Below are 27,087 nucleotides of genomic sequence, written 5' to 3'. Positions count from 1 at the left end.
GAAGGCATAACCTACATAGACGGCATCGAGATATTTGATCCCGCATCGCGCCGAGAGAAATATGGAAATATCGAAGCCCACCTGTACCATAAAATTGTATAATTTTTTCGATTTTTTTTTTTTTTCACCCCATCGCAAGCTTGGCTGAACCCTGGTAACGATATTTACGTTCACCTGTATTTGACCTATAAACACTACAATTTCATATTTATAAGGTACAGAATTATCATTTCAATAAAGAAGACCAAAAATAATACGCTTGAAACGGCATCTTGAATTGCAAGTTCCAATTCCTGACATCGACGGTTGGGATAATTAATCTAACTGTTTTTCTTCACTTAGACACCATGTTGCGACGGATAGTATACGATCCCAAGGGGAGAGTCTTGTGACAAAATAAGAACCTGACACCACTGAACTGTAATACCTCGACGTCGTGCGGAAAGTGTTGGTATCTGTGGTACTCGTTTTAAACATGTTCACGATGATGCAGTTGAGCCACGAGTTTAATAAACACTCTCGTTTTGGCGCTACCCGATGTCACTTGGCCACACCCATTTACGTTTGATCCCGATACTCTTGGGGAAATTAAACTTGTGTGCGTGCGCGTGTCCGTGTGTCTCATTAAGGGACTCGTTGAGGCCAATTTAGAGATACGAAGGAGACCCAAGGGACTCGCCTCGTGACGATTCACGCGGCAGCACCCATATGACAAATGTCGAAAATGTACATTCGGGAGCTTAACATGCGTGGTTTGTAACTTCCGTGAATTTGTGACAAGGGACTCACAGAGTGAGTACTGAATGCCTCGATTACTCGGCCAGCCAGTAAGCGTAAAACGTATCGCGAGTTCTGTCCGCTTCGTAGGACAGACAAACTCGTTATCTGTCGTCCTTCCAGCCAAAAAATTGATGCGACACAGATGAGAGTGATTTGGGATGGTAACTAACCTTCGGGAACAAAACAAGAAGCTAAAGCGTCACCAAAATATTTGATTTTCTTTTGTGATGGAGTTTCGTTTTCACATTCCGCGATAAACATTAGGATTCTCCAGTGTGTATCATCCTAGAGCGTAGTTTGTCAAAAGACAACAAGAACAGAAAATAGATATTCTTATACAATTTTCTTTCGGTGAGGTTCGAATTCAAAAAATCGAGGCTGACGAGCGTAACAAAACATTGAGTAAAAAATCATTAATTTAAAACCTCATAGAATGACTTGAAAGGGATTTGTGAATCTTTACGATTTACCGAATTTTTGACAATCCTTAAGCGGTGAAACATTTCCTAAAATTGCACCGTTACGAGCTCAACCTCGTTAAGAGAAGAACAAAGTTTCATTACCGCCGATTTACGGTTGTTGACCTTTGCGATTTAGCTGTACGCATACGTAGATATTAAGCATATCGGAGAGCACTCGGTAGACAAAAGTTGAACAAATAAAACTGATCAACAACGAACAAAGAAAGAAGCAGATCAGAGAATCAAAAACGATATGAAAAGAAAAAGAAAGAAAACACACGAAGAAGAGGAAAAAGAAGGGAAAAAAAACCGTTAATTTCATACGTGCAGCAGTAAACATCTGCTACGCGGGGGCATGTTTCACGTTCGACAGTGGTTCTCATGGCTGGCACCCGGTACCGACACACCACGCGTAATGGCACCACATGTTTTGGCGAAGGCGGCGGGACGACCACCTACCTCATCGTCCTCTGTCTCGAGCATGGGAGATGTTGTAGGGACTCGAGGGTTGTAGCAGACAGACCCTCCAGTGCATGTATAATTATACGGTGACGGTGGCTGCAACAGCAGCCCCATACGGTGGTAGTGAGTTGCGGCAGTGACGACGGTAGGGAACCAAAGAACGAGCGGGTCGGCGGTGGTCGAGTGGTTATCGGGTTTCGAGAGTATAGTTTGAGAACGGAAAGACCTTGTGGATCGACGGCAGCTGCGCCAGGGACTGACAAAGGCGCCAGGGAACGGGGCCCAATTGCTTTGGGCCCCTCGACAGCCGTAATCCACGCGTTTCCCCCACGAGGCGACACCCGATATATAATTCTAATAGAAAATTGTCCTCATCCTCGTAGTCGGTGTCGTCGATTGTCACCTTTTATACTTACAAAATTTATTATATCATTTGCTGTACGTACGCGGAGAGAACTTTTATACGAGATTTTGAATTGGGTATATTAATGCTGCTGGTAAAACGATCGTTCCCTAAAAATCATGAGACGAATAGATACGCTTGTGGCGCTGCATATGCGGCGTACCATTGTGAAAATAAATATTTCTCACATTCGTGTTAATCGCATAGTTACAGAAAAGGTGACACATGTTATAGAAATAAACTCCTCGAATTTATTCCAACAATTACAGACCTTGACTTTTCGTCGAGTTTTCCAACATAGTTTGAATTAGTCAGCTCTATATACTTTATTTAATTTGTTTTGGATGTACTTAATCCGGTACAAATAAGGGTTTACAAATTAAAATGAAAAAAAAAAAAAAACAAACAAACCGAAAAATAAAACGAAATTTAGCGACAAAAATAATCCATTACCAAAAGCTTTTGTTTATAGCCCGATGCCGGTGACCCTGTATTACATTATTGCATGAAGGTTAAAAACGTATGTAAAATTAAATCAAATTTCACGTTCGGATACTCCTCGCAACGTTCGTAAGCTTAAGCACGTCGATCGGAATATTATTATAAAAAAATCACCAGCGTACGTTACGTGCTTGTATGATTTACAGTAATGTTACAGGTACATAAATTATCGTTCCGCAGGAAAAAACTAGATTTAGACACGCGAAAAGAAATCAATTCGGTGTTGCCGACCGATACGAACTCCTCGCACATCCTCGCGTCTCGCCTAACCGTCTTTCGCGTGTTATTTCCGATCGAAATAATCCGCAGGTGACTTTAACCGACCTATCCGACCTTTCCGGCTTGTATTTGTACGGCGAATCAGCCAGGAGAGTTAATGACAGCTTAATCGCGAGCATGCGTCCGTACTTATATCAATGGTATATTTATTTTTCTTACTCTTCTTCATCTTGTTCTGTATTTAACACTGTAATATTTGTTTATCATAAAAACTGCACGATACGAGACTAAAGAAATAACCCGCGTATGAGTCGTAAATCGTTATAGAAATATTGCGAAAATGTTTGTTTCCGGTGGAGATTTTCCATCTTTTCGCCGACAATAATATGTAGAAAAATATTGAAAATATAATGCAAACAATGGAATGAAAGGTTTGACGTAAATGTGAGAATGGATGAAGAAAAATAAAAAGAATGAGTAGCCAGCTTGAAATCCAGGCTGAAAACGATGCCAGTTACGAACACGTGTGAGCCTCCGTCCAACCAACTCCCCCACATCCTATACACATAACGTTTTCCGATCGCGCTAACCGCCAAAATTACATTTCTCGACCGGATACCTCTCATTTGCGGTCTGCAGTGTTGTAAACTCGAGCACACGCAACGTCGGTTTGAAAGGAACCGAAGAACCTGGAAGTACAATAACTACGACAAGGCGAATTTTATAGCTTATTAAACAGAATTTGTTACAGGATACTCATCATGTATAAACGCGTGTCGATTTACGAGTAGCCAAATTTAATGTCTGTTTCATGATATACTATATTTTGAAATCTCGCCGAAAGCGCGTGAACCAACGTGCTGTGTATGAATGGCCAAATGAGTGAATGAACGAGAAAATTCATCACTATTCGAAACGGTTCACAGTCACAGAGAAAATCATGTGGTCGCGCGGAATTCGAGAAAACAGCCTGGCTTCAAGACTGCATATGAGATAAACGAACATCTGTTGACCAGGAGGAAGCTGCAGCGCAGTCTGCGAGAGAAGCGAAAGAAAAGAAAAGAAAAGAAAAGAGAATCGGGACGTCGTAGAATATCAACCTAGGACACTATATATTTCTCTACAATAAACTCATTTCCCTGCCCCCTCTCTATGCGTATATCTCATTCTCGCTTAGCGCGAAGAAGAGTTTTCAAAAATATTATCCTTAGCTTGTATACATGCGTGCACAGATACGCGCAGTGTGACACAAGTACCACAGAGAGACGACGAGACAACCTAAACTCAAATCCAAATCTAAAGCTAAATCTAAACATGCCCTTGTTTACAGCGCAGTTCAAAAGCGCGTAGCTGTATACTAAAATATTATAATCATCGTACCAGTCATCCGACAACTTTTAACGCGGTAGTTCCAGCTCGCCGTGAAAGTATGATACGCACATTATCTATGTCCTTGAACAGGCACTCTTAGCTTACAGGAACTCTTCGAGATCCTCACCAAAATAAGTGGAACGTATGTTTCGGTAGCAGGCTGAATTTCTGGGTAGGTAGGCATTTGAACAAAGTTGATCTCGTCGGTCAGAGTTAACTGTCGTCAGTTATTGATGAAATGTGAAGGAATTTTTAGTGCAAGCCTTACTGTAGGTACTTGAAATGAGAGACAGTATTTAATTTCGCGAGGCATAGATACAAATCTAAAGGCGAGAGAAGATTACGCGACGATAATGATGATTTACCTTTATGCGAGGTTTTACATTATCAATAGCTCCATCGATACATGTTTGTTCGTATTTGTCTGCATTCCTGTATACACATAATGTCCGTAAACGTCGCGCCGTGAGTGGATAAACTCTTGCCACGTTTTAAAACTATGTAACTTCATCATCGGCGAACTCGGGACTCGGCGTGTCTGGCGACAGAGGCGCTCATTACTGCTTCCGGTCAGAGCGAGCGAGCGAGCGAGAGAAAGAGAAAGAGAGAAAGAGAGAATGGAGGGAAAAAATACAGCCTTAACGAACGGGCACATCTTTTTGAATGGGACGCACCTTTATGCGTTATCGAAAATGATTCGTTCACGACGAATTCGAACACTAAAATACGTGAGGTAAATAAATACACAGCAGAGCAGCTGCGCCGATTGAGTGTCGAACGGACGACACGAAGCCTCGGCGACCTTTCTCTCACTCTGGCTAATTATATTATTTCCGATCAGTAAAACGTGAATTAACGCATGCGACGACGCGAGGAAGGAGGGAGAGAGGCAAGGCGATTTTTCGCCATTCAATGACCGCCGTACTTGGCCGTGTAACAGCCAGCGGACGCGCATCCATCGGTAACACAACGAATCAGTGTCACCGTTCGTTTTCCGTACAGCATGTTTCCCGGTCTAATATTAGACGGTCAATGTTAGCAGTAAGGTTAGTAAGTCTCACGTGGTCCCGCCGAGCACATGGCTTCGCTTCTTCGTCTTCTCCTTTGTCGACGCGATGGACGCCCTCTTCTCTCTCACACAGAGTTTTCGAGAGAGGTATAAATAATAGAAGTCTAGATATGAGACGCGCTCTTCTCTCTTTTCTCCGTTTATTCTTCTTCTTCTGCGCCGCTCCTCGCGACGACCATTTCTCTTTCTCTTTCTCTCTCTCTCTCTCTGTTTCTCTCTCGGAGACAGCTCGGCGCAACTCGAGCGCACACCACGTCCCTCTCTATCCACGAGCGTTTTTAACACGTTGTGCGTAGAGCGTATGCGAGATATTCGGGCAGCCGGGCGCAGGTACCGTAAAATAATGCCGTCTCATCGACAGAGCCGAGATGACGCTTATAGGTTTAATCGTTAGCCTCAACACTGCACAACGCTTCTCCCGTACGTACGAGGAGGCGAGTACTCGGTGTTGGTCTGTTATAAAGTTTCGGCTGGGTATATCGTAGCTATGCACACAAAGGCGAACGAACGAACGTACCGCGGTCATATACCTTTAACCACGCCGCTCTGAACGGGTGAATATACTAAAACCACGGTCAGCCGAATGACCAATTACGTAATATAGAGACGCGATACGCCGCGACGGCGGTCTTGTTGTGTTTTTGGTAAACATGATTCTCGAGACCGAGTAGATTCGAAAATACGGTTGAACGCAAACCGGAGATGCCGATTCGTCCGAGTGGAACGAGAATGTGTTGCGGAAAATGAGCAGCTAACTTTTAGAGGAACGAAGGATAGTGTTGGCAGGTTCGTATCTCGCATAAAAAAAAGTCCCCGACGCGCAAAACCTGCACTGGCGGCACGCGTTATTGAAGCGTTTGAATAATGAGTCGACTCTGTTCAATTACGATTCGAATTGCCTAACGAAGCTCGCGCTCGCGCTGCGACGAACTGCGACACGATACGAGGGGGGCGTCTGCCTGGGAATCTTAATCTCACAGTGAATTACTACTTTTATTGCCACAGTCTCGACGCTGGCTGCTAATAGGTACACGCAGAGTTCGCTAATTTTCTTAACCGCTTATTTACGAATTTCATTTTTTATCCGCCGTGATGCAATTTTTCGGGATGATACATTACTACGTCTGTAATACCGCTGCGCCGAGGCGATTGGCAAATTCGTCGTGTGGGTCGAATCGCGCACGCACCGTGCAAAATTGTTGGCAGTGAAAGTTTCGTCCCCCGAAACGATCGCCCGATCAGGAATAATGATCGGCGTATTATTCATTGGATATTTGTTTTCCTTTTTTCTCTCCTTTTACTCTGAAACCACGGCCGAGGGTCGGGCTTGAGACCTTCGAAGCAGGCAGCGGCTGCTGACCGAACCGCGACGACAAAGTACGAACATCATTCGAATGTTTGAGCCGTGAGAACGATCGAGAGACTTACTCGGCCGGCTAGGCTACCGAGAGATAAACAGCCCGACGACGAGCACACTTGCTCTGACAGTTTGGCTATCAACCCTGCCGACCGAGATAACAATTATTACTTCTTACCGCTTTGCGATACGGGTACAATATAGGTGTACACAACACATCTGCACCATAGTATCTGAATTTATAAATATTAACGGTCATTGTAGCAGGCTGAATAACAACGGCACGAACCTACACGTGAAAATTTCGCAACTTGTACGGAACAAAAACTGAACCCAGAGTCTGACCTGCGGCAAAAGTCCCAAAGGCAAACAAGAGATTTGTGCACAGAGAATTTGAATCAAATCCAACGATGCTGACTACGGTCATCGTGCGAAAGAGAAAAATCAAAACATAATTTCGCTCATTCTACTACGAGATGGTCGCATGTGAGGATTAAACGATTTCACTTATTAAGAAGCTAAGGAAATTTACCCAGTAATGGAAGTAAACTAGACCCTTAAACTTACAGACTAAAGTCTGGATATCATCTTTGAGTTTCAAATCACTATGAAATGATCAAAATTCTGAGATTCGTTCGATCTCATCTCACGGTGGTTTACTTTGTTGACGAGACTATTCTCTGCCGCAATACCACAAATTTGACGAAAAGAAAAACGCAAAAATTTGAAATTCGCTACCGTAAAAAGGAAAAAAAACAAAATATCCCCAACAAACTAAGCTATCGTGGAGTGTGACTCGAAATGGACATTCGATATCTTCCCTTTGGTTTATAATTCTGGTATTTCCTTACCATACATTTTTAACATAATCTTCGTACCTTCCGAATACATGAACTCGATAAAACCTCAACGTGCGACTATCTTTCAATTATATAAAAAAAAGAGAAATTAAATTTCACTCGCTAATCACAACCAAACTGTCGCACGTGGCGGAAGGAAACGAGCGGCAAGCAGCTTACCGCACACTCGCAAATGTGGCAGGAACAGCTCCTTTCGGAACATGCTTTTTACCCTTTGCAGACGATAACAAATTTACGCGTCGATGACGTGAGAAGTGAACTAAGATTGTGGGGCGGGAGGGGGGGTATCACGGTTTTAATCCGCCGGTACGAAGTCGCCGCGTGTTTGCCTCTTTCGCTTCGCGACTCCTCAGCGGGCTGTTTTTCTTCTCAATGGGAGGGGGGGGATGGCATTGAACGGTGGTGAACAAATGCGTAAGAATAAGGTTGCCTACCTTGTCGTCCAACGATTTCGGCGACATGCTCGCTGCTCGGAACCGGAACGCACTCGGTCATGTTTTGGCTTTTCTTGGATCGAGCCTCCTCGAAGACGCTGGCCGGTGTCGCGAGGTTGTCGTCGCCGTTGGATCCGTTGTTGCCCGGACTCCCTTCGAGTCCGAGCATGGAGAGCTCGAAGGCGAGTTGAAGGGCTCTCTGCTCTTCGAGGGAGCCGGTGGTCGTGCCGCGATCCATTTCGCTGAACAAACTCGTCGGCATTTTCGATTACTTACTCGTCTTTATTCCCTCGCGTATTTATCTCGCTCCTCCTCTTTCTCGAATCACACCCGAGGTATATCGGCTCCTTGTGTCTCTGTCCTCAGTAAACGACGCGAGTGTAGAGATACGTATTTCAGAACTGAAAAAAGCGCGTCCGACCGTTGCTCGCTCACTATCGACGTTGGTTTAATATTCGAACAGCACAAGATGATGGATACAAAGTTCTTTCCTTCGAGTGGTTGATGTTGTTTATTTTTTTTTTTTTTTTTTGTTTTTATTGATTTCTTTTTATCAACCGTGGGTATTCGTACGATGCATTCACTCACACATGTAAGTATATATATATATACAAATGTATATATATGTATATCGATTTATTTATATATAAATATAATACGTATGTATCATTAGCTGATTATATCAGATCGCGATTAGCACGAAAGATACATATACGCACGGGACACAACAGAATATTTTACGTTTCTTTATTCCGATTGTTTATTTAATACCGTTGCGTTTTTATCTTTATAATACTTCTCGCAGTTTTATCCTCGTCGTCGAAATATTTATACAATATGCATGCACGTGGTATACGTATGTATGACGAATGAACGATGTATATGTAAAAGTTATTCACTGTACAAAAATAAATTATAAACTTCTTCCTTAAGTATTTTGTTCTTTTTACTGTTTCTTTATCAGGATTAGTTTTGTTTCGTTTGTTTGTTTATTTTTGTTTCACGTATGATAATGGAAACGTTCAACGTAATAATAATAATCGTAATTACACTTCAGTCGGTAAGACCTCCCGGTGAGTGCGAAACTTTGTTTATATTAATTGTTTTTAATCCGTTAGTTTTCGCGTCCGTTTACTTATTTGTCTGTCTTTCAACAGTCCTCTCTCCGTTTGCTCATTAATTTATTTACGTAATAGGTTTGTCGTTGGTAAGCTTTATCTGCGTTCTCTCCGTTGTTTTCGAATATATTTACTATCGTTAATATTTAGCTTAGAAATCTGTCCTTCCACGGGTGCAGTATATAACGTAGTACAACAACGTGGTCGCCGTGTATATTTTGGTTAGTGAGATGATGGTCACGTTGGCGTCACCGACCGACTGAAGTCTGATCGCTGCTCGACGGGAAGACAGGCGCGCGTGCAGCCCGGGCGGTTCTCCGCCATGTGCCAGACGCCGGCTTTCCGCCGCTCTGATTGGCCCTGCTCGTCACGTGGTCCGATCCTCGGCACCCCCTCCCTGCCACGCTCGCAGCCCGCCCGTCTCCTACCCTTCGCACAACCGGCTCGACGACGCTCCGCAACCCCTATCCTTCGGACCCTCGTGTACCTTCGGGTGCTCGTTGCCCCCGCTGCCCGCTCGGTCATGCGAGAACCTTCTCGAGCCGCTCGTTCCTTCCACATCGTGCAAACGTGCAACGCGATTTGTACGTACCTACGGACACACGGAGTCACGCGTGTAGGTACCTACCGCGTCACGATACATTTTATTAATTACGCGATGCGTTGGTAGGTACTTTCTGCATCGATTTTTTTATATAAACAATTTATCGGGCGTAGCGGTTCGGCCGGAAAGGTGAAGGCGAAACGATGAAACCGTTGACGATTTTAACAATGGTCGTCTACCGAAGAGGACAAACTTGAAAGACGCAAATTTGCACTGGAAGTATACCGGCGGTCATATGTTTACGAATCTAAGACCGCCCATGATACAATTAGACCGTTGAGTGACTGAAACGATTTCGGGCTTTGTCTGATTTGTAAATCAAAATATTTTCAATCTTATGATGTTACACGTAATCTGCTGTACGGGATTAATGACTGACGATGAGCTTGGATGAAATTCCTGAAGCGTAAACGCTTGCAAAATATTTCATTTTTCTAATAAGACAACTGAAAAGCACCAAACAGCGGTTATTTCGGCAAAAAAAAAAAAATTTATTTCGGAAAGCCTGCGATCTCAAAATATTCCAAGAGGAATGTTTTTTTTTTTTTTTTGTTTCGAATCAATTGTACGCACATACGATAAATATATACCTCGGAAGAGTATTAGATACATATTATATACGTATGAGGTTCACGTCGAACAGAAAAAAATATGTATAATATATTCTTGACGGCACATCTTGTGCTAGACATTTGTTTGAATATCGAATGTAGATAAATGTACACGCACAAGCCCCGACTCTGTACCGTGCTTGCGTGATTGATTAATTTGCCTGATTTTTCATACGCACATTGTACGTACACAGCGTGTAAGGTATTGGTAAAATTGCGATTCGTTGATGATGTGTGCATTATACATAATTATCTAGATACGTGCGGTGCACGCATCTCGCGATCGAGCGATGTATATACATAGGTGCGTGATACACGAGGCTAGGAATCTATTGAACTTTGCCGTGACGCAGAGAGGTAGCTAGCGGCTGGCTGCATGCACCATGTTTGCTAAAAATAGAAACTCGTCCGCCCGTATATATGTATTACAGTATGTGTACACGTATATATAATAGCAGCGGGAACGTTGCCGCTAGGAAAATTCTGAAAATCCAGACAATTATATATGAAATTAGTTCGAAACCTGTCGAACGAGTAGGCCGCGCGCGCCTGCTCGGTAAAGCGAGAAGCATATGCCTATAATATGAAACAGCGAAGCGAGAGGGAAAGTGAGAGACGGTGAGCGAACGAGGGGGACGGGAAGAAACGGCGAACCGGAAAACGGCGGACACAGGCGAGAGGGCTGCTAGCCGGGCGGCGCAGCGTTGCACATGCACAACGGTAACACACCGACGCGTTCGGCACCGCAGAAACGCAGCCGTGCCTTTGTCTCTCGCGACGAGGCTGCACGCACGCGTGTGCGCGCGGCGCAGAAACGAATGAGGAACGACGACGCGGGACCGGCCGCCGAGAGAGACGCGCGTGAATAATTATTATAACCGATTAATTGGCGCGCGTAAGAACAAACCGGAAGCCATCTTGCGAGGAACTCGATCGATAAGCCCTCGAAAGCCCCCGCGGCTTCTTATACCGCCCGATTTGTCCTCACAATCAGTCTCCCTCGGTCTGTCTCTCGGAATTACGAACGCTCTCACCTGCCTTTGTGCGTATGACAAGCCGGGCGGACCGGCGGAAGACCAACGCGAAGGTGGAGGGAGAAGGAGGGACTCGAAGAATTCCGTAGTTTAATCAAATAAGGCAGGGACACGCGCTCGTTATCCGAACGTCTATTTCTTTTGATTTTTCGCCTTTCGATTGCGTCGTTTGCCCGCGTGGCGGCGGTGGCTGCAATCCGAGGCTGCGACGACCGGAGAAGCGAGTCTACGCCCGCTACGGGACAACCGACCGCCCGACCCGACCGACCGTCTCGCCACGTCCCGGCGTCGGGCCTTGGAGCGGTTGTTAGCACTGCTTCGCGGCCCGAGCTCGGAGACCCGGCATCTGTTCTCAACGCCCGATTGTTCCGCGCTGTAGGCCGTTTCGGATCTTTGAAAATTCATCTTCGTAGATTCGTGTTCGTTCGGGTATCCCGATGCTTTTTGAAGTATGCTGAAGACCAGGGTGCTCCTTAATAGGGTTGTTTTTCAATTTTTATGCCGCCAAGGGCTTAAACGCTTTCAAATTATTAGAAAAACGATTCCCTGAGTGTTTGAGCTCTCTACGTGAACTCTGAGATAGACTGCTCTGTGATCGCAGTATTTTATGGAAACGACATGTGAAAAACTTTTTTAGGTCGATGAAATTTTTTTAAAGCGTTGACGAACGTAAGGAAAATAGTGGAAAGTTTCATATTTATGTAGAGAATTGAAAACTCTGCCAAAAAGCTCTGACGCATAGAGTTCGTAAGCGAAAGCGTTCATATGTTAATTAACGTTCACGGTTTAATAAAATTCGTTAAAGTATTTAAAATATTTCGTACCGTGTGGGCAAGAATTTAGACATTTAGGTTTTGTAAGTTACAGGTATTGTTCACAGTTGGCACAACTCGAACCAAATTATCGTTAATAAAGAGATTTATTCCTGAAAATTATTGAAGTTTGCGTGATCAGCGTAGTTTTCCGAAAATTAACCGCAATTATTTTTATTTCTTTTACTCGATTCGCAAGTTCCGAGAAATTATGATAGTCGTAACATATATTTCGTCTTTCACGTAACTTTCACCGTGTTTTCCGCACAGATTTTTTTCCTTCCTTCTGTATGCCTACCAAATTCTGCGAAAAGTTTGTGTTATTATCCAATTTTCCGTTGATTATACTCGGTTGACAAGAATAATATTCAAAAATGAGGTGAAATTGGCCTCTTCTAACCTGATTTGGTTCAACGATTATACGACCGAACATTCTTATAAATTCTATGAATTGCAATTACATAGAATATTTATCCCAAGACTCATGACTCCAGCATGTGTAAACAAATGCAGAAATTTAATCAAAATTAAAAGCGTTATTATCGTATGAGCAAAATATAACTGTCATAGATGACTGAGAAATGCATGTTGTCGTTTATTATTCTTGACACATATCGCGTCATTAATGATGAAAAGACGTGCAGTGTGCAGTGAATAAGCGTAAAAGATACGAAAAAACATGGTAGAAATTGGTTTTAATCTTGATTCAAGCTCAAGTTCAGCGATCAAAAGTGTCCTAGTAAGCATAATAATAGTAGAGGTTGCCAATTTTGGTAAATCTCTACGGTGAATAAAATAAGCCAAGAACCATTGGAATCGAATTAAAATCACCAGAGATTACTAATTTTGAACGTTGTAATTTAAAAACCTTCCAAATTGTTAAAATCTAAGGACTTAGCTTGCGTCATTCGAACTTTCACAAATTTATTTTCCATACTTCATAAAATAATGATTTTGATTCATTTATGTTCACCGTTGTTGACTCTATAAACTAGTGCTTACACGTGGATCCGAGCTATTTGGATATTTAGGTATCAGAATTACTCGGGTCCATCAATTATGAAACTTCAAATCCGTACAGTTCGAATATCCACATCAATTTGTACAAAATTTGAAAATAAATTAAATTACGTTCACACCACAATTTCAAGAAATTTTAAAAACAATTGTGTATTTGTGCAACAAAGTTTTTTGACATTGTGAGTCAGCTGCGTCGAATTCGCACGCAACGTATGGCAATTCCCCTTTGCCGTACAGAAATTGTACTCTTGCTCCACTTCTGCGTAGAAAATCTGCAGTCATTCGCAAACATCTTCAAGAGTATACACATAATAGTAGTTATAACTAGCACGTATCTGTAACCTAACTATTCGAATAGTTTCGATAGCCGGGTACTCGAATACTCGAACTATCCGGTGGATCCGTATTGTTTGGATAATCCGGATCCATTGCTGGAGATTTTTTGAACGGTTATTTCTTCCTTTTTCCTAACTTTTGATTTAGACGGTTGGACCGCCTCATCCGAAAAGTCCACATATTTTGGGAAGCGAGAGATGGTCCAACCCTCATAGATGGTTCGTTCCATCTACGTACCGGGCGAACAGCCCGTGGCTACGACACTGTGTGCTGCCTTTGTACCGCATTCTGAACTCTATTCCGCGGGTATTTTGACACGGGTAGGCTGCAAGGGACGTTTTCAGGCAGTTTTCGGCGTCTGAATATGTCGAAGGAACGTCTCCTGCTACGGCGCAATTAACGTACAGCTCTAGGCAACGTTCTTTTGGCCAGGTATATCTTTCGTCGTCGCCCGTGCTCCGGCATCCTCTCAAGGCTGCTGAACGGATGTCTACCACCTGCCGATTCGTTCGTTTATAAGCTCAATTTGGGCGTAAAGATGAAACCGCGATTAACGTTGCTGAATATCAACGATTTTTTACACGCTGATTTATCGCATACGCTAATAAATTATTTGGTTTAATCAGGGCTCATCTCACGAATTACAAACATGTACCGTATAGGTATGTCGTACGAATACCTTGTTCGAGTACAACAAACTTGAGACACAGTTGTATCGATTGAGTTTGGTTTTTACGAACTTTTGTTATTCGTAGTTTATTGAATGTGATACACGTGGAGGAAAAGAAGCAATTCTGTTACATCAAATTGGGGTTGGACTGCATGTTTTTCACATAATGTCAACGAGCATGGTATTGATTATACATGTTAAAAGTTTGCACGAAGTTTCAGAAAATTCTATGTGAAATACGAATCTTGCAGAGCTAACCGAGATAAAGAGATGCAGAAGGTTCGATAGAATTGAGATTTTTTCCGAGCAATCACATGTATACACCGATAGGAAACGGCGAGCAAATGGTGAAATTTCACAGATTCATAGAACGACTGATTACGCATGCGCGAGCTTATTGTTAGTCGGATTTTCATGGCGGCTGGTTACTTCCAGCTTCATCTGTCAAACACGGTTTATTAAGGTTATACGTGTACATGCCATGCAAATTTTTCTAAGTTAAGCAGATCTGAAACAGTTGATCCACGTTTGCCGTTTCTCGTACAATTGTACTTTTCTAGAACATTTCAACCGTTTTTAGTACGCTAATTCGCTTTATGATTTTTCAGTACATTTAGACATATTTTTGTGAATTTACATTTGTGGATTGTACTCGATCAACGATCAGATATGCTATTCCGTGGTCAAGAATGTCTAGTATGGAAGAGATTGAAGTCTTGAAACTGTATTTATTTCAAAACCAAACACCTCTCTGACAAATGCGCAAACAAGGAAAGCACCACCTGGCGGAAAAAACCATAACCTCGCAATAGTTGAATTCCATTTAGTGCATTCTACTACCTGACTAGTAAATTTTTTTCATACAGCTGGCATATTCTCGATTACCAGACCGATAACCCTGGGTTAATATTTACAAGTCATTAGGGAGGGTTTAGCACTTGGCGTTTTCTGCGAACTGACTAATAGCGGCAACAAGTCATTAAAACCATGTAATTTCTATCCGCCACTCGATGCAGGTAAGTTTGTAGTTATATCATGCCTCGTTTCAAATAAGTCCGCTCCCCTGCGGTGTAGCTGCAAATATTGCCACCCTATCGTGTCGCCGACCGATCGAGATTCCATCATTGAGCGCGTGCGCACCGAGTTACGCAGTCTGCTAATCGTAAGTTTCACCATTCTCTCGCGGTATGCATGATAAAAACAATTGAACAAAGTGCAAAAGAAAAGATTTGCAGGATAAAAGTAGTAAAATCGAAGTTGAAAGTTATAAACAGATGGAAAAGTACATTTTAATTTCTTTTAAAAAACCGCTTTGGAAATTTCATTTACTACAAATTTGAAAAAAATAATTTTATAACGGACGTTTTTATACGGGTAAGCACCTATAACAACGGATCTATCGACAGAAAGACACGCATAATCGATCTAGATCGTTCCCGAATGACAATTACATGGCAAGTCGATTGCCATTCATTATATGCACGCAGAATTGTTTCTCATTTGAATTTCTGTTCATTTCTTGCGTTTTTTAGATTCGGTACGGGCTGCAACCGGTTGATCCAGACAATATTCATTGTCGTTGATTTGCAAAAGTTGAATCAGAGATATTACACGTAACACCGGCGCTGTTACCGAGCGTCTGTTATATACAGTAACTAGCTTTATGCCACGACCCAACACGGCCCGAGAAGAATTTCTTTCGAATTCGATCTGAGAGAACCGCATTGCTGGCCTGTGAGTCGACGGCTACTCGTTCACCGCCTCTACACCGCACACCGGGACGTATCTGCGTGCTGCATCGTGCAGAGCACCAGGATTATGCCTATGTGGATGGAAAATCGCGAGGTTTATCCTCCGTGGCCATCGTGGACTTCCACGTCTCTGTAAAACGTGAGCTTTCGCCAGTCGCAAGTATTAACTTTTGTTCAAACCGTTTCGATATAAGCTGTAAAGAATGACCCGAACCTCCAGGCCTTCTCAACCAATTGGTCTATATCTAACTCATTTTTACAATCATCCAGCTTCTAGCATCACAGCATCTGCAGTAGTGGCACTTGCAGTTTATCCGAATCACAGTTTCAGGCCCATCTTCGACGTAAATGGTTTGTGGAAATTCAAACATATCGTAAGGTGAAATATTTTGCAGAAATTCCGCACGATAGATTTTTAAATTTCGTAAAAATATTTACGAAAAAATCATACAATTTTACTTCATTCTAAAAGATTTCCAAAGACTTGACAGATCTTCAGCGGGATTTCAAAAGATTCCAACAAATTTTAAGTCGTAAAATATTTTACCGGCCGACGCACACCAGATCCCACAGGTAGATTATGGTAGTTTCACAGGTACCTCATGCCTGTATGTATTTATCAGAAGGTTTTATCTACGGCTGGTGTCTGAAGCGCGATTAACTATTTAGGGTACGTGTAAAGAGAACCAGACGAGTGGCACATTGTTCTGCAAAACTCGTGTACCTACACCGAGATAGGGTAGGTGTACATATGTACAAGGTACGGAAACTGATTTCTAAACAGGAAAACGACGAAGGAACAAAGTCTGCCTACCTGCTGCCGTTGAGCCGCCTGTCAATCGTTTAAAAATTAGAACCGATAATTTTTACGCATACCTACCTCAAAGAGGGTCCTTCAGTTCTCTGCAGGCGGCTCAGTTTTACACCGTCGACACCAGGCATCCTCGGCTATTTTTCCTTCGCTTTACGTGTACCTTTGTACCACCGTTTTCCTCGGAATTGCCAGTTTAATGCGTGTTGACAACTTCGGTTCGAATATTTAAATTGATTTCTTTAATTAAACCGTATGATCAAGACTCGCGGCATCGAATCGCTGCCAAGTTTAGACTTATATTTTAAACACCGTCATCATTGGCCGAAAAATTGTCGCTACAGTTTATAACTGACACTCGAGAAACTTGTGCGCTCCTTATTAATGAACGTAACTTGACGGTTGCATTAAAAAAATCAACTCTTAATTTACTATATTCTAAATTACGTTTCATGTTTCATTTTTCATAAATCGGTTACAGGCATTTGCGCTCCGTTATTTACGCAGTATCGGAAATACGACGATGCGTAATTTTTTCATTTCTAAGTAGCTAGGTATATTTTAACGGATAATGAAAAATGACGATGATAATTAACGATTTTTAAAACTTACTTAAACAAACGACGTCCGCACATATTTTAATAAAAGCAATGTATTTTACGATTAAATTGTATGCATAGGTATTAGGTATAGGTATACTACAATCGAAATGCATATTTTCTTACGGTAGGCTGCGACCGACGGTCGAATCGTTAATCAAATTGTTGGCTCTACATTGTTGTATGGCAAAAACATTCATCGGAAAAATAAAATTTTTCTTATCTGTTATTTACACGTTTCGTATATTATTATTATTTTAATCCGACTCGTTTTGGATCATTTTCGACGGATGTTAGTACATTAGAAATTTCGGTCAAGGTTATTAATTTGTTTCGGAATTTTTTTGAGCAAAAACCACCGAATCAGTTGCGATTGAGGATTGCTGCGATTTTATTACAGCCTCTAATACATTTCACTTTATATTTCGAGGAAAGTGATCGAAACGACGGCATTTTAGCCCACATGTACCAACGGAAACCGCGATTTTACATCGCTATTTGGAAAATACGTGCACCGGCGAGGTGGGTGGTCGGGTTTAAAAATCTGAGACGGAATCGCATCGCGAGAGGTTCCCTCAAGCAGTTAGAGTATAGAAATCGAAAAATTATGAAAACTATCCGCAATCCCATATAAATCCAACGTATAAAGAAGCTGGCGAAGATTCGAGTTGCCGTTCATAAATTGCATCATTTCACCGGCACAGAGTTGACTGTTATATAACACGGGTAAAATTTTGGATAGAGGGGGGAGGGGATGATTCTCCTTCTGCACGGGCTTCCGAAGGTTGGTTTTCCGTGACGGGAATAAGAAGCGAGAAAATCTCCGGCGAAAACTGCGGTGCAGCTGTTGCAGCGAGTTGTGTGAGAACGCGAACTCGTCGTCACCGTCAATGGCTTTCAATCCGAACGCTCAGCCAGACGCACATGTGTCGGTACACGCGCATACCTCCCAATACACGTAGAACTTTTTCCTCAAATTTTTCTTCTTCCTGTCCGATCGTGCGTACAATCGGGCCCCGTCCGGTCCCCGCAGCGAAAACTGAGCTGACGTATACAGTCCGGGCCTCGTGTTCGCGTTCGTAAAGGACGCTGCAAGCCATGCCACGCACAAAATGCTGCTTGCAGCCTGGTTCCTGCAGTGCGAAGTGGTGGGCGACGTAGATATCGGGTATGCCCGCGAGAGAAAGTTAGTCAACAACAATGATTACGTGGCACATGGGATTCGGTATTCGGTATATTCGTTGCGCATATGTGTTTTATATATTGGTTATAAATAGCCGCGTGTACACGAAAGTTGGGGATATTTATTAATTTTATTACGGCCCAGCCGTGCATCGAGTATTCAATTAATTATTATATTCGCGAGGTAAGAAAAACTCTTTGAAAATGAACAAGAGCTTGCGATTAATGACTGGTGTTTCGGTTCGAGTCGCTTCGAAGTTTCTCAAAATCCATTCTCTGTTATCAAACACGTTTTTTTGTCATGTTCAATTTTTCCAACATTGCAACGATAGTGATCATGATCAGCAAATGGTAATATTGAATTGACTACTAAAATTAAAGAAAATCTGTTTCAGTGAATTGGTAGAAATAAAAAAATATTTTTTTCAATAACGAAAGACTGCCGTGGATTGAAATCGAAAAGACCTGCTTGATTTTGAATCATTCTGAGATAAATAACGCATCGATACACAAGCTTTCCCATTTGTATTTTTAATATTATCTGTTTTTATATTTTCATCGAGTTCTTTGTAGCTTATGAATATAATAATTTGATAAATACTCAATGTACCAGTATCTCGCCATGAAATTGATATAAAGTATGGATTTCTGGCCAACTAATATCTTTATACGACTCGACGAATCTATAACGTAAAACTTAATACGGACAGATTTTCTTCTACTGGATTATTCATGTTTCAAAATAATTTGTATACAACATTTTTTGCAACAATATGATGTATAAAATGATGAAATGTGAAATGGAATAATAGTCATGTAAAAGACCGAGTTTACCTCTTTGTTACACAATATATACTATTTTTGGGCTACCTCCGATCAAAAACTACAAAGCCATCGAATTTTTGACGGAGGTAGTGCAAAAAAGAATAAACACTGCATTTATGTTTTTAATATGCATATCGTACAGATAAAAAATTTAACCGTTTATCGTATATTAAACTCAACAAATAGAAACGGCTCACTTTCATCCACAATTCCAAGTCAAATAGAGATGGGTCCATGTTTACCTCGTCGTCGGGACAGAGATTAAATAATGCGACGCTGCAAATTTTTTCGTTGCGCACATCGCGTTAGAAATACAAATGAGAGTGTAAAACACCGATGCCAACAGTTGGATCTATGGAATTTGGATGTTTCCGATAAAAAACATCGTCATGATCATCTGTTTGAATATACCCCCTTGTAATTTGAAAAATGTTACAGAAAGAGCAAGTTGGAAGTGAATAAAGTAAACTGCTGGCGTGTGTTTGAACTGTGCAGATTGTGTGCAAATTTACAAAAATTATTACTCGTTAGAGGTGATCCCTGCCGTTTTCTAAGGTTTTGCGTCGCAAAGGTACGTCGCAAATCCTCGACGACGAGGACAAACAAAAGGCTATATCATCCCTTTGTAGCGTATACTAACAATAAGCTCGCCAGTACGCCACACATATACCTGCAAAAGCAAACTTTTCCATTCAAGGTATTAGACACACGGTGTGCATAGCTGCATAGCCCGACCTTCCGACTACCCAGGTATAGCCGAAGCTGCTTGTTTTCAGTAAAAGAAATACAGAAAGATGAAAGGCAGACGGTCTGATTTTATTACAACGATCAGACCTGCAGTAGGATCTATGAACTTTCGTAAAAACAAATAATTTTCCAACCTAATCACCATCGGTATTCATTCCGATAAACAAGAAATCTTGTCGATATATTTATATAAGAGAAAAAAAAGCCTACTCAAACATTTCGGACAGTTTTATAGACGAAGTATCGGAAGAACGCGTGAAATTTGGAATGTTCTGGAATATATCAATTTTCGTGTTCCTCGCGAGTAGGAGTCAGGTGAAAATTCGAATATTCTGAACTACCAAAAATTAATTATACCGTGTGTCGGGATAGGATACATTTCCTTTTCTCTTGAAGGTTCCATACCTACACGTTCCAGGAATACATCAGCGTCCTAAGTTCGGAATATTTCTCCGAGATCAAAAAATTTCTAATAAAATAAATATTTGTTCCGAACGATCTCGACATATTCTTTGCTATATCCGCGACAAGGCTGTAACTCCTGCAGAGTTTATGCGAAAATCTGGAAACAATATTTTCATTTTACTGTATTCGTCAGTGACGGTGAAATATACTATTTAGATTATCTCATACAAAAGTGTTTTGAATTAAAAAAATATAACTAATCTCTCGAGTCGTGCAGAATGATACTGAAAATGTAAGAAGAGAAAAAAAAAAAAGAAAAAGAAATATCTGAGTAAACTACCCTTTTCCCAATAAGATTTCTCGGTTTCCCAGATATTCCCGAATCCATCATACATCCCGTGTCCTGCCGGATGTATTTTGCGGGTATTTCATCGCACACGTTCGCAGTATAGCACGCATCGATATCGTATAAGAATAATTCCCCGCATCCGAAAAACTGTTCGCGGCACACGACAAACCTTTGTTGTCGCCGGAACGAAGTGTATAACTATCGCATCTCCCTCTTCCGAGGCCCAAACGCACACTCGCATACCAGGCATAGGTGGTTGGGTTGAGGGTTGGACGTGTGTGCGGCGTATCTCGCATTGCACGGTGTTGTGTGCGGATCGGGATTGTCGGACAAAAGACCCCGGCGTACCTTCGGGACCCAGAACTCGTCCAGGTATACAGCGTGGGGATCGAGGATCGTGGTTCAGGTACGCGGCGTCGAACCCAGGTACGCCAGGTGGCAGCCTCTTTTTTCATCGGCGATCGGCCCGGCGAACAGCTGTTTCCCTTAATAAAGGAGCCCTTCCCCAAAATCCTGCTGCCGCCCCTGTAGGCCCCCGGGGCTCATGTCCTACTTTAAAACGCAGCTCGTAATTTACCGAACATATGACTGACGAACCGGGGATTCGAGCGAGCCCAAAGCCCTCGGATCTTGCCCGTGTCTTCGCAGCTCTCCGAATACCGACTTCGCATCTACTCCGGCTGACAGAAATCGGTAATTCCTCCACAAGGTGAGTTCAACGCTGACTTTCGGCACTTTTTACTGCCGTCCGTTTTTTTCAAGGATAATTTTATTTTTGTACAGCTTGCACTGTAGAAAATTCTCGTAAAATAGGTATCGTTTGCGCGATAACGATTTAAATATTACTGTAATTACGAGACCATGCGAAACAAGTAACTACTTAGTGAATTTTTTAAGGAATACTACATTTTCTGGTAATCGCGACGTCGGATATATTTGTATCGGGTAATTGCGTTTCGTTAGTTACAAATAAGGCATTAATAACAATTTATTCTCGCACCGACATCGAGTTATAGCACTAGTTACTACAAGAAAATACAGCACGAAGAGCCAGTATCGAAGAGAATAATAAGGATAATATATTAGACTTTCTCGTTATAGCTACAAAACTCGTCATCATTTTGTACGCAGAACTATATTTTTCATTTATGGTATGTAATAAAAATAGCCAAGGATTGAATACTAACCATAACTAGAAATTTCGGACGGTGTGAGCAGTGCAAGCCACCGCTGCACCGTGTGGTGATACTTTTGGTACATCCCGTCGATTTTCAATAGGTAAGTAATGTTGTGATGCCAAATGGGATTTTGTTTTTTAAATAATTTTCAGTTTGTCGAAAAGAGCTCCACTTCAATATTTTTAGTCGACTGATATATGTATATGTGCATGTGTGTATGTATGGGAGATTTTAGTTCGATTCAACCGGATCGAAACTGTGATATTTTAGAAATGGCTGATTTCTCTTTGTTGACTTGTAATGTTAGTTTTTTTTACTATTGTGACAGGATATATTCTATAATGATAGTTATATAGTTAATTGCGAAAAATAATTTAGAGTTTGTTGTCGATTAGAGCTCTCCGAGGTGGAGTAATCGATAGAAAACGCGAGCGCGTGTAAGATTTGTTATTTCCATGGGATCCGAGATATTCATATATGTGCGAACAATACATTAATATTACATTATTACAGACCAGGTAGATACTTATGTTGCGAAACAGTTCAGTATACAATTTGGCCGAAATGAAAGAGCGTAAATTAAAAATTGGACACAGACGAAAGAACAACAATAAGAGACAATTAACAAAGAAATATGCGATATGATAATAGATGTAGCAGTACAATCTGGCTTATAATTTCGTAGAACATTCGTTCAAAATGACTCATAGCTGTAACAAAGAAATAGGCGATATAATGAAATTTACATCAATAAAACTTGGCTTACAGACTCGTAGAAGTTTGTTCGTAATAACTTATATGGCTTTAAACCACATCGAAAAGGATTTCAATAGGCTGCAATAAACAAGAAGGTTCGGTGACTCACTTCATAGATTGTATGTAAATACAATATTGTAAGACAACGTCGTTAATGCATGCGACAATAATCGTCCTGCTTCGTGGAACAATGCGAGAAAGCAGAGTGCGGCATATAAATCCTCACCCCCAAAATACCCAATTAAAAGGAGGCGAGGTGAGCGAAACGAACGTTCTGCAAGTTTACTGGTCATTGTAAGTCTGACTCATTGCCAGAGCGTGTTTCGCCTAGATCGCTCTGCTAATGACGAGCACGGTTCACCGTCGACGTACACGGCGACGAAGAGAGGTTAACGTTTAATAAGATATCGATAGACCGAAGCGTTTCGTTTAAGAGATTAGTTGATCCGTTACACACTTATGAAGGACTCTCTAATGCAAAGACTGTATATTAATATTCCGTCATTCAGCAGCATAGTTTCGACGGGACAGACTCTCGAAATTTCGAGGTCTGTGTTTACTCGCAGCAAATTTTCAAACTTTTGTAATTCCGAATGTTGCTGAAACAAAGTAAATCTCACATGTTAGTACTTGTATTGCTAAGTACTACAGGTATAAAGTACCCGCAGTTTCGGAATCGTCAAGCTTATAAGAGAGCGCTGTAGTCAGTACTTACCGACCGAGTAAAATGACATTTATTTTCATTATTATCAGAGCCTACTCCCCATAAACGTAAAAATACCACATGTTGTACAATTATACTTGCAATACCAAAAGAAAAAAATGTTCAGCAGTATGTTGTGTGACAAGAGACGAAAGTTGGCGATTGCGTGGAGCGTGAAGTTTGCGCCTGAGCGAAGCGAGGGCTGCGATCAGACGAGTTGCGATCGTCAACTTGCGGCCCTAATCCTTAGAGCATGTACGCTCAAAGCCCTAATCACACACTATAGTTTTTATAACAAGGGAATAAACAGTGGTGGGGCTTTGTGAGGTAGTTTTGCCGAACGTGAGTTTTTTTGAGAATGGAATGAAAAGGAGAATTTCTTCTCCTTCGGGAGGAAAGTGATGGAATTGTATCCTGCGCTTGCGCGAACCTATCTTCACGACACTGGGATGAAATCGGCTATCTTTGTCCTGCTAAGCTGCTACGCAACGACTCACTTTTCATGCATGTGCGATAAAAAAACTTTTTCGTTTTCTGTGATACTAACACCAGGAAATGCTGTTACTAAAAAAAAGTCGCGATTCAATTACAGGAATATATTTTTCGATCCTTCAATCGGAAGCAAGTCCAGTTCGACCTCTCAATAGTTCAACTTCCCCCAGTTTTATGCTCGAACTGTTTCCTCCACTACTTAGAGGATTAAACGCGAGACCGAATTTCGTATACATACTTCTCAATAGTTCCGTCAACGGAAACATTTTTTCACTCGTATTTCGAATCGTAAGAGCGATCGGGACTATCGAAGGGTCTAACCACCCAGAAATTTCCATCTTATTCATTTTTTTGAATTTCAACTAATACCTTGAAGTGTTACGAACAGTTGGAGCCCAAACTCGTACTGAAATTCGAATTACGTGACAATGACTCCCAATATCTTACGTCGGCTGCATCGCCAGTCATTGTCACATAATTCGTACAGAATCGGACTCGCATTTTGTTGCGCACCGAAAACAAGTTAACCGGAAGCCCAAGGCATTAATGAGTATTAGTGTACATAGTAGGGGAACACCGATACGTGGAAAAACTCTTCTCGTTTCATTGTTGTCTCGAACTATTGAGAGGTCGAACTGTATAAGAGTTAATATTCATAAGATAGGACTAAATAGCTATAATAATAATGTAAATTTAACGTCTGATTGAATTAAATGCGCCACTGTATTTAATACATGAGATTGTTTGAATTGAATTACTATCCTGTTGAAGATCGTAATAAATAAACCGTAAAAATAGTATGCTTTGCTGTACTTTTCATCACCTCACAAAACCAATTCCATTACTGAAAGTACGATCAAGTACGATAAAGATCTTGTGTCGTTAAGATTTTCTTATTTTCATAAAATGGTTCCTCAATTTTTTTGTAAAATTGCTTGTTGCATCATTTTATCGGTTTTATAGCAATTTGTATCAAGTTTTCTATAAACATTGTATCAGCTATATCGGCGTTTTTCTAGTATCATGTATTTTTTCACACAGAAACACACGGCCGAGGAGAACAGGAAATAGCAATTTTTTCATCTTTATAATTTGAATGTGAAGTCATGTGAATATCAAATTTTTTCATCCAGCCATTTCCAAGATCATCGCGGGAGTTTGTGTTTTTCGGATACTATAGGTTCGAAAATATAAGGATTCATTAAAATTGAAATAAGTGATTTTCGACCATACTTATACTACCATAGACGACGAAAAGTAAAAGAGCAGAGTATATATTAACGACAAAATATTTTATTATCACATTTGATGGTACATACATAGTAAAGTAATTGATTTGTAAAAAAAATTGTATTTTTACGTCGTATTTCCGTTGTATTACGCAACTACTTACTCGAAAGATGTGAAAAATAAAACTACAGTTCGCGGCGAAGGTGGTTTTACACCGCGAGTCGTTGAATGAATGATGAGTCTCGGTATAAGTTGTTGGGTATGTATACATACAGCATGAACTTTCTCAGCGCCAGATGCTACCCGCTTACCTACACCAGCCAGGATCGGCGCAAGCTGCATCGGATGCTGATGTGTACCGCTCGCGAGGGAAAGCACGCGTGCGAGTTACGTGGTCTGACTTCCAGTTGGATACGCGTTTGTAACACTGACCTCAATGACGTAACAGATCTCGATCGAGAAAGGTCGTCTGCCCTTCGTCGCGTTAATCGTCCTGAAAATCTTGAAACCGACCTGCACCCCCGCGAAAACTTAAGCGACGTCCTTGGTCAGGGTCCTCGAACACTGGGAGAAAACTGGGTATGCGTAAGGACCTAACAATAAGTCTAAGTTAAGTTTTTCGTTTACTCGATTAACGTAATTCAGTTTGTATACACCTCATTCTGACCGAAATAAGGTTTGTTTGATTTGAGGCAGAATCACTTGAAAGTAACAAATTTATTCGAATTAACGCATCGTGGTCTGGTTTAATCGAACACTTATTGTTTGACAAACTAAATAAATATTAGGTACTATGACTACTAACAAGTAAATACCGAAATACACTTCTTCCTTGTCAATGAAATATTGATAACGATTGAATAATAATTTATTCAGGTTGTGGAAAAAGAATTTCAGTATATAAAATGGACCGTAATTGCATAAGTTAGTTGGTCAAGAATAGTATTTTCATAAATGAAATAACAACCGTATTGACTGAAAAAAATTTACCAAATTCGATAAAGCTTGATACGAACAAAATACGAAAGCTTATAATTCGTTGAATTGAACAAATGAGAAATCAATCACTTGTTACGAAGAACTTTTTTTCACAACTGTTTATCTCACTCATTTATTGCATTTTCGGAAGAAATTCCTAACACTCAAAAACGCGAAGTATAGCTCCGGGGTGTATTGCTCTGATTTTACGGTATCATGCAAATTGCGAGGCCTCAGACCGTTCAAGCGTTTTATGTACAGACTGATTCAGAATAAATATATCATATGTACGCTGAATTAGCAAGACGCATCCGCAGAAATGCATGCAATTTTGATAAATTCAAAATTTCACAAGATAGTAAACGAATCCGCTATGCTGAATCGGTAAATTGGATTCTCAAAAAGTGTATCTATAAATCATAGGATAAAAACCACATTTTCAACACAAGACATGGCGCGTGGACGACGAGGATTTTAAATTACATTGAGTTCTTCGGATCACGTTGAAAGTAAAATGACCATCAAATTGTTTCTACTGTAATGTAATTAGGAGTGCACGAGCGCTGAATAACTACCAATTGCCGAGCATAACGGTACAGGCAAGATAGAATCGCACGTCGTAGACAATGGCCATATCGATTTAGTCTGTGTTTCAAATTATCTGTCATATGTTTGACGAACATGTTTTCTATAACTTAAGCCAAATTCGCATATTACCTGCGGTATTGGACGGCAAAAATTTGAATGCAAGCATGTTTTTTGTATAAAACATACTTCTATATATTTGAAAACATTTCTCTGAGTACAGTTTGTTTACTTCAAAGGAAATGTGTGCACGAGCGAACCATTTCAACTCATTCTATTCGTCCCTTTGAAATTGAATCACCCTGTACGACGTGCACGGTATGATGTGTTTGTTCGATTCTTTATTATTGATTCTCTTTTAGTTCCTCTTGCCG

General features: G+C 41.2%; 1 protein-coding gene across 1 annotated transcript in view; it reads right to left on the bottom strand.

The window, feature by feature from the left end:
• LOC124184939 (RNA-binding protein MEX3B) overlaps positions 1-9,279 on the bottom strand; it is a 40,834-nt gene extending 31,555 nt beyond the window's left edge. The window contains exon 1 of the mRNA XM_046575192.1: positions 7,918-9,279. Coding sequence (XP_046431148.1) covers positions 7,918-8,179 — 262 coding nt within the window. The 5' untranslated portion in view covers positions 8,180-9,279. The remainder of the gene's footprint in view (positions 1-7,917) is intronic.
• Between the last annotated feature and the right edge of the window lie 17,808 nt (positions 9,280-27,087).

This window comes from Neodiprion fabricii, chromosome 6 (assembly GCF_021155785.1).
Source record: "Neodiprion fabricii isolate iyNeoFabr1 chromosome 6, iyNeoFabr1.1, whole genome shotgun sequence".
NCBI lineage: Eukaryota > Metazoa > Arthropoda > Insecta > Hymenoptera > Diprionidae > Neodiprion > Neodiprion fabricii.
Note: the sequence above shows the minus strand (reverse complement) of the source record. Positions and strands in the feature narration are given on the sequence as shown.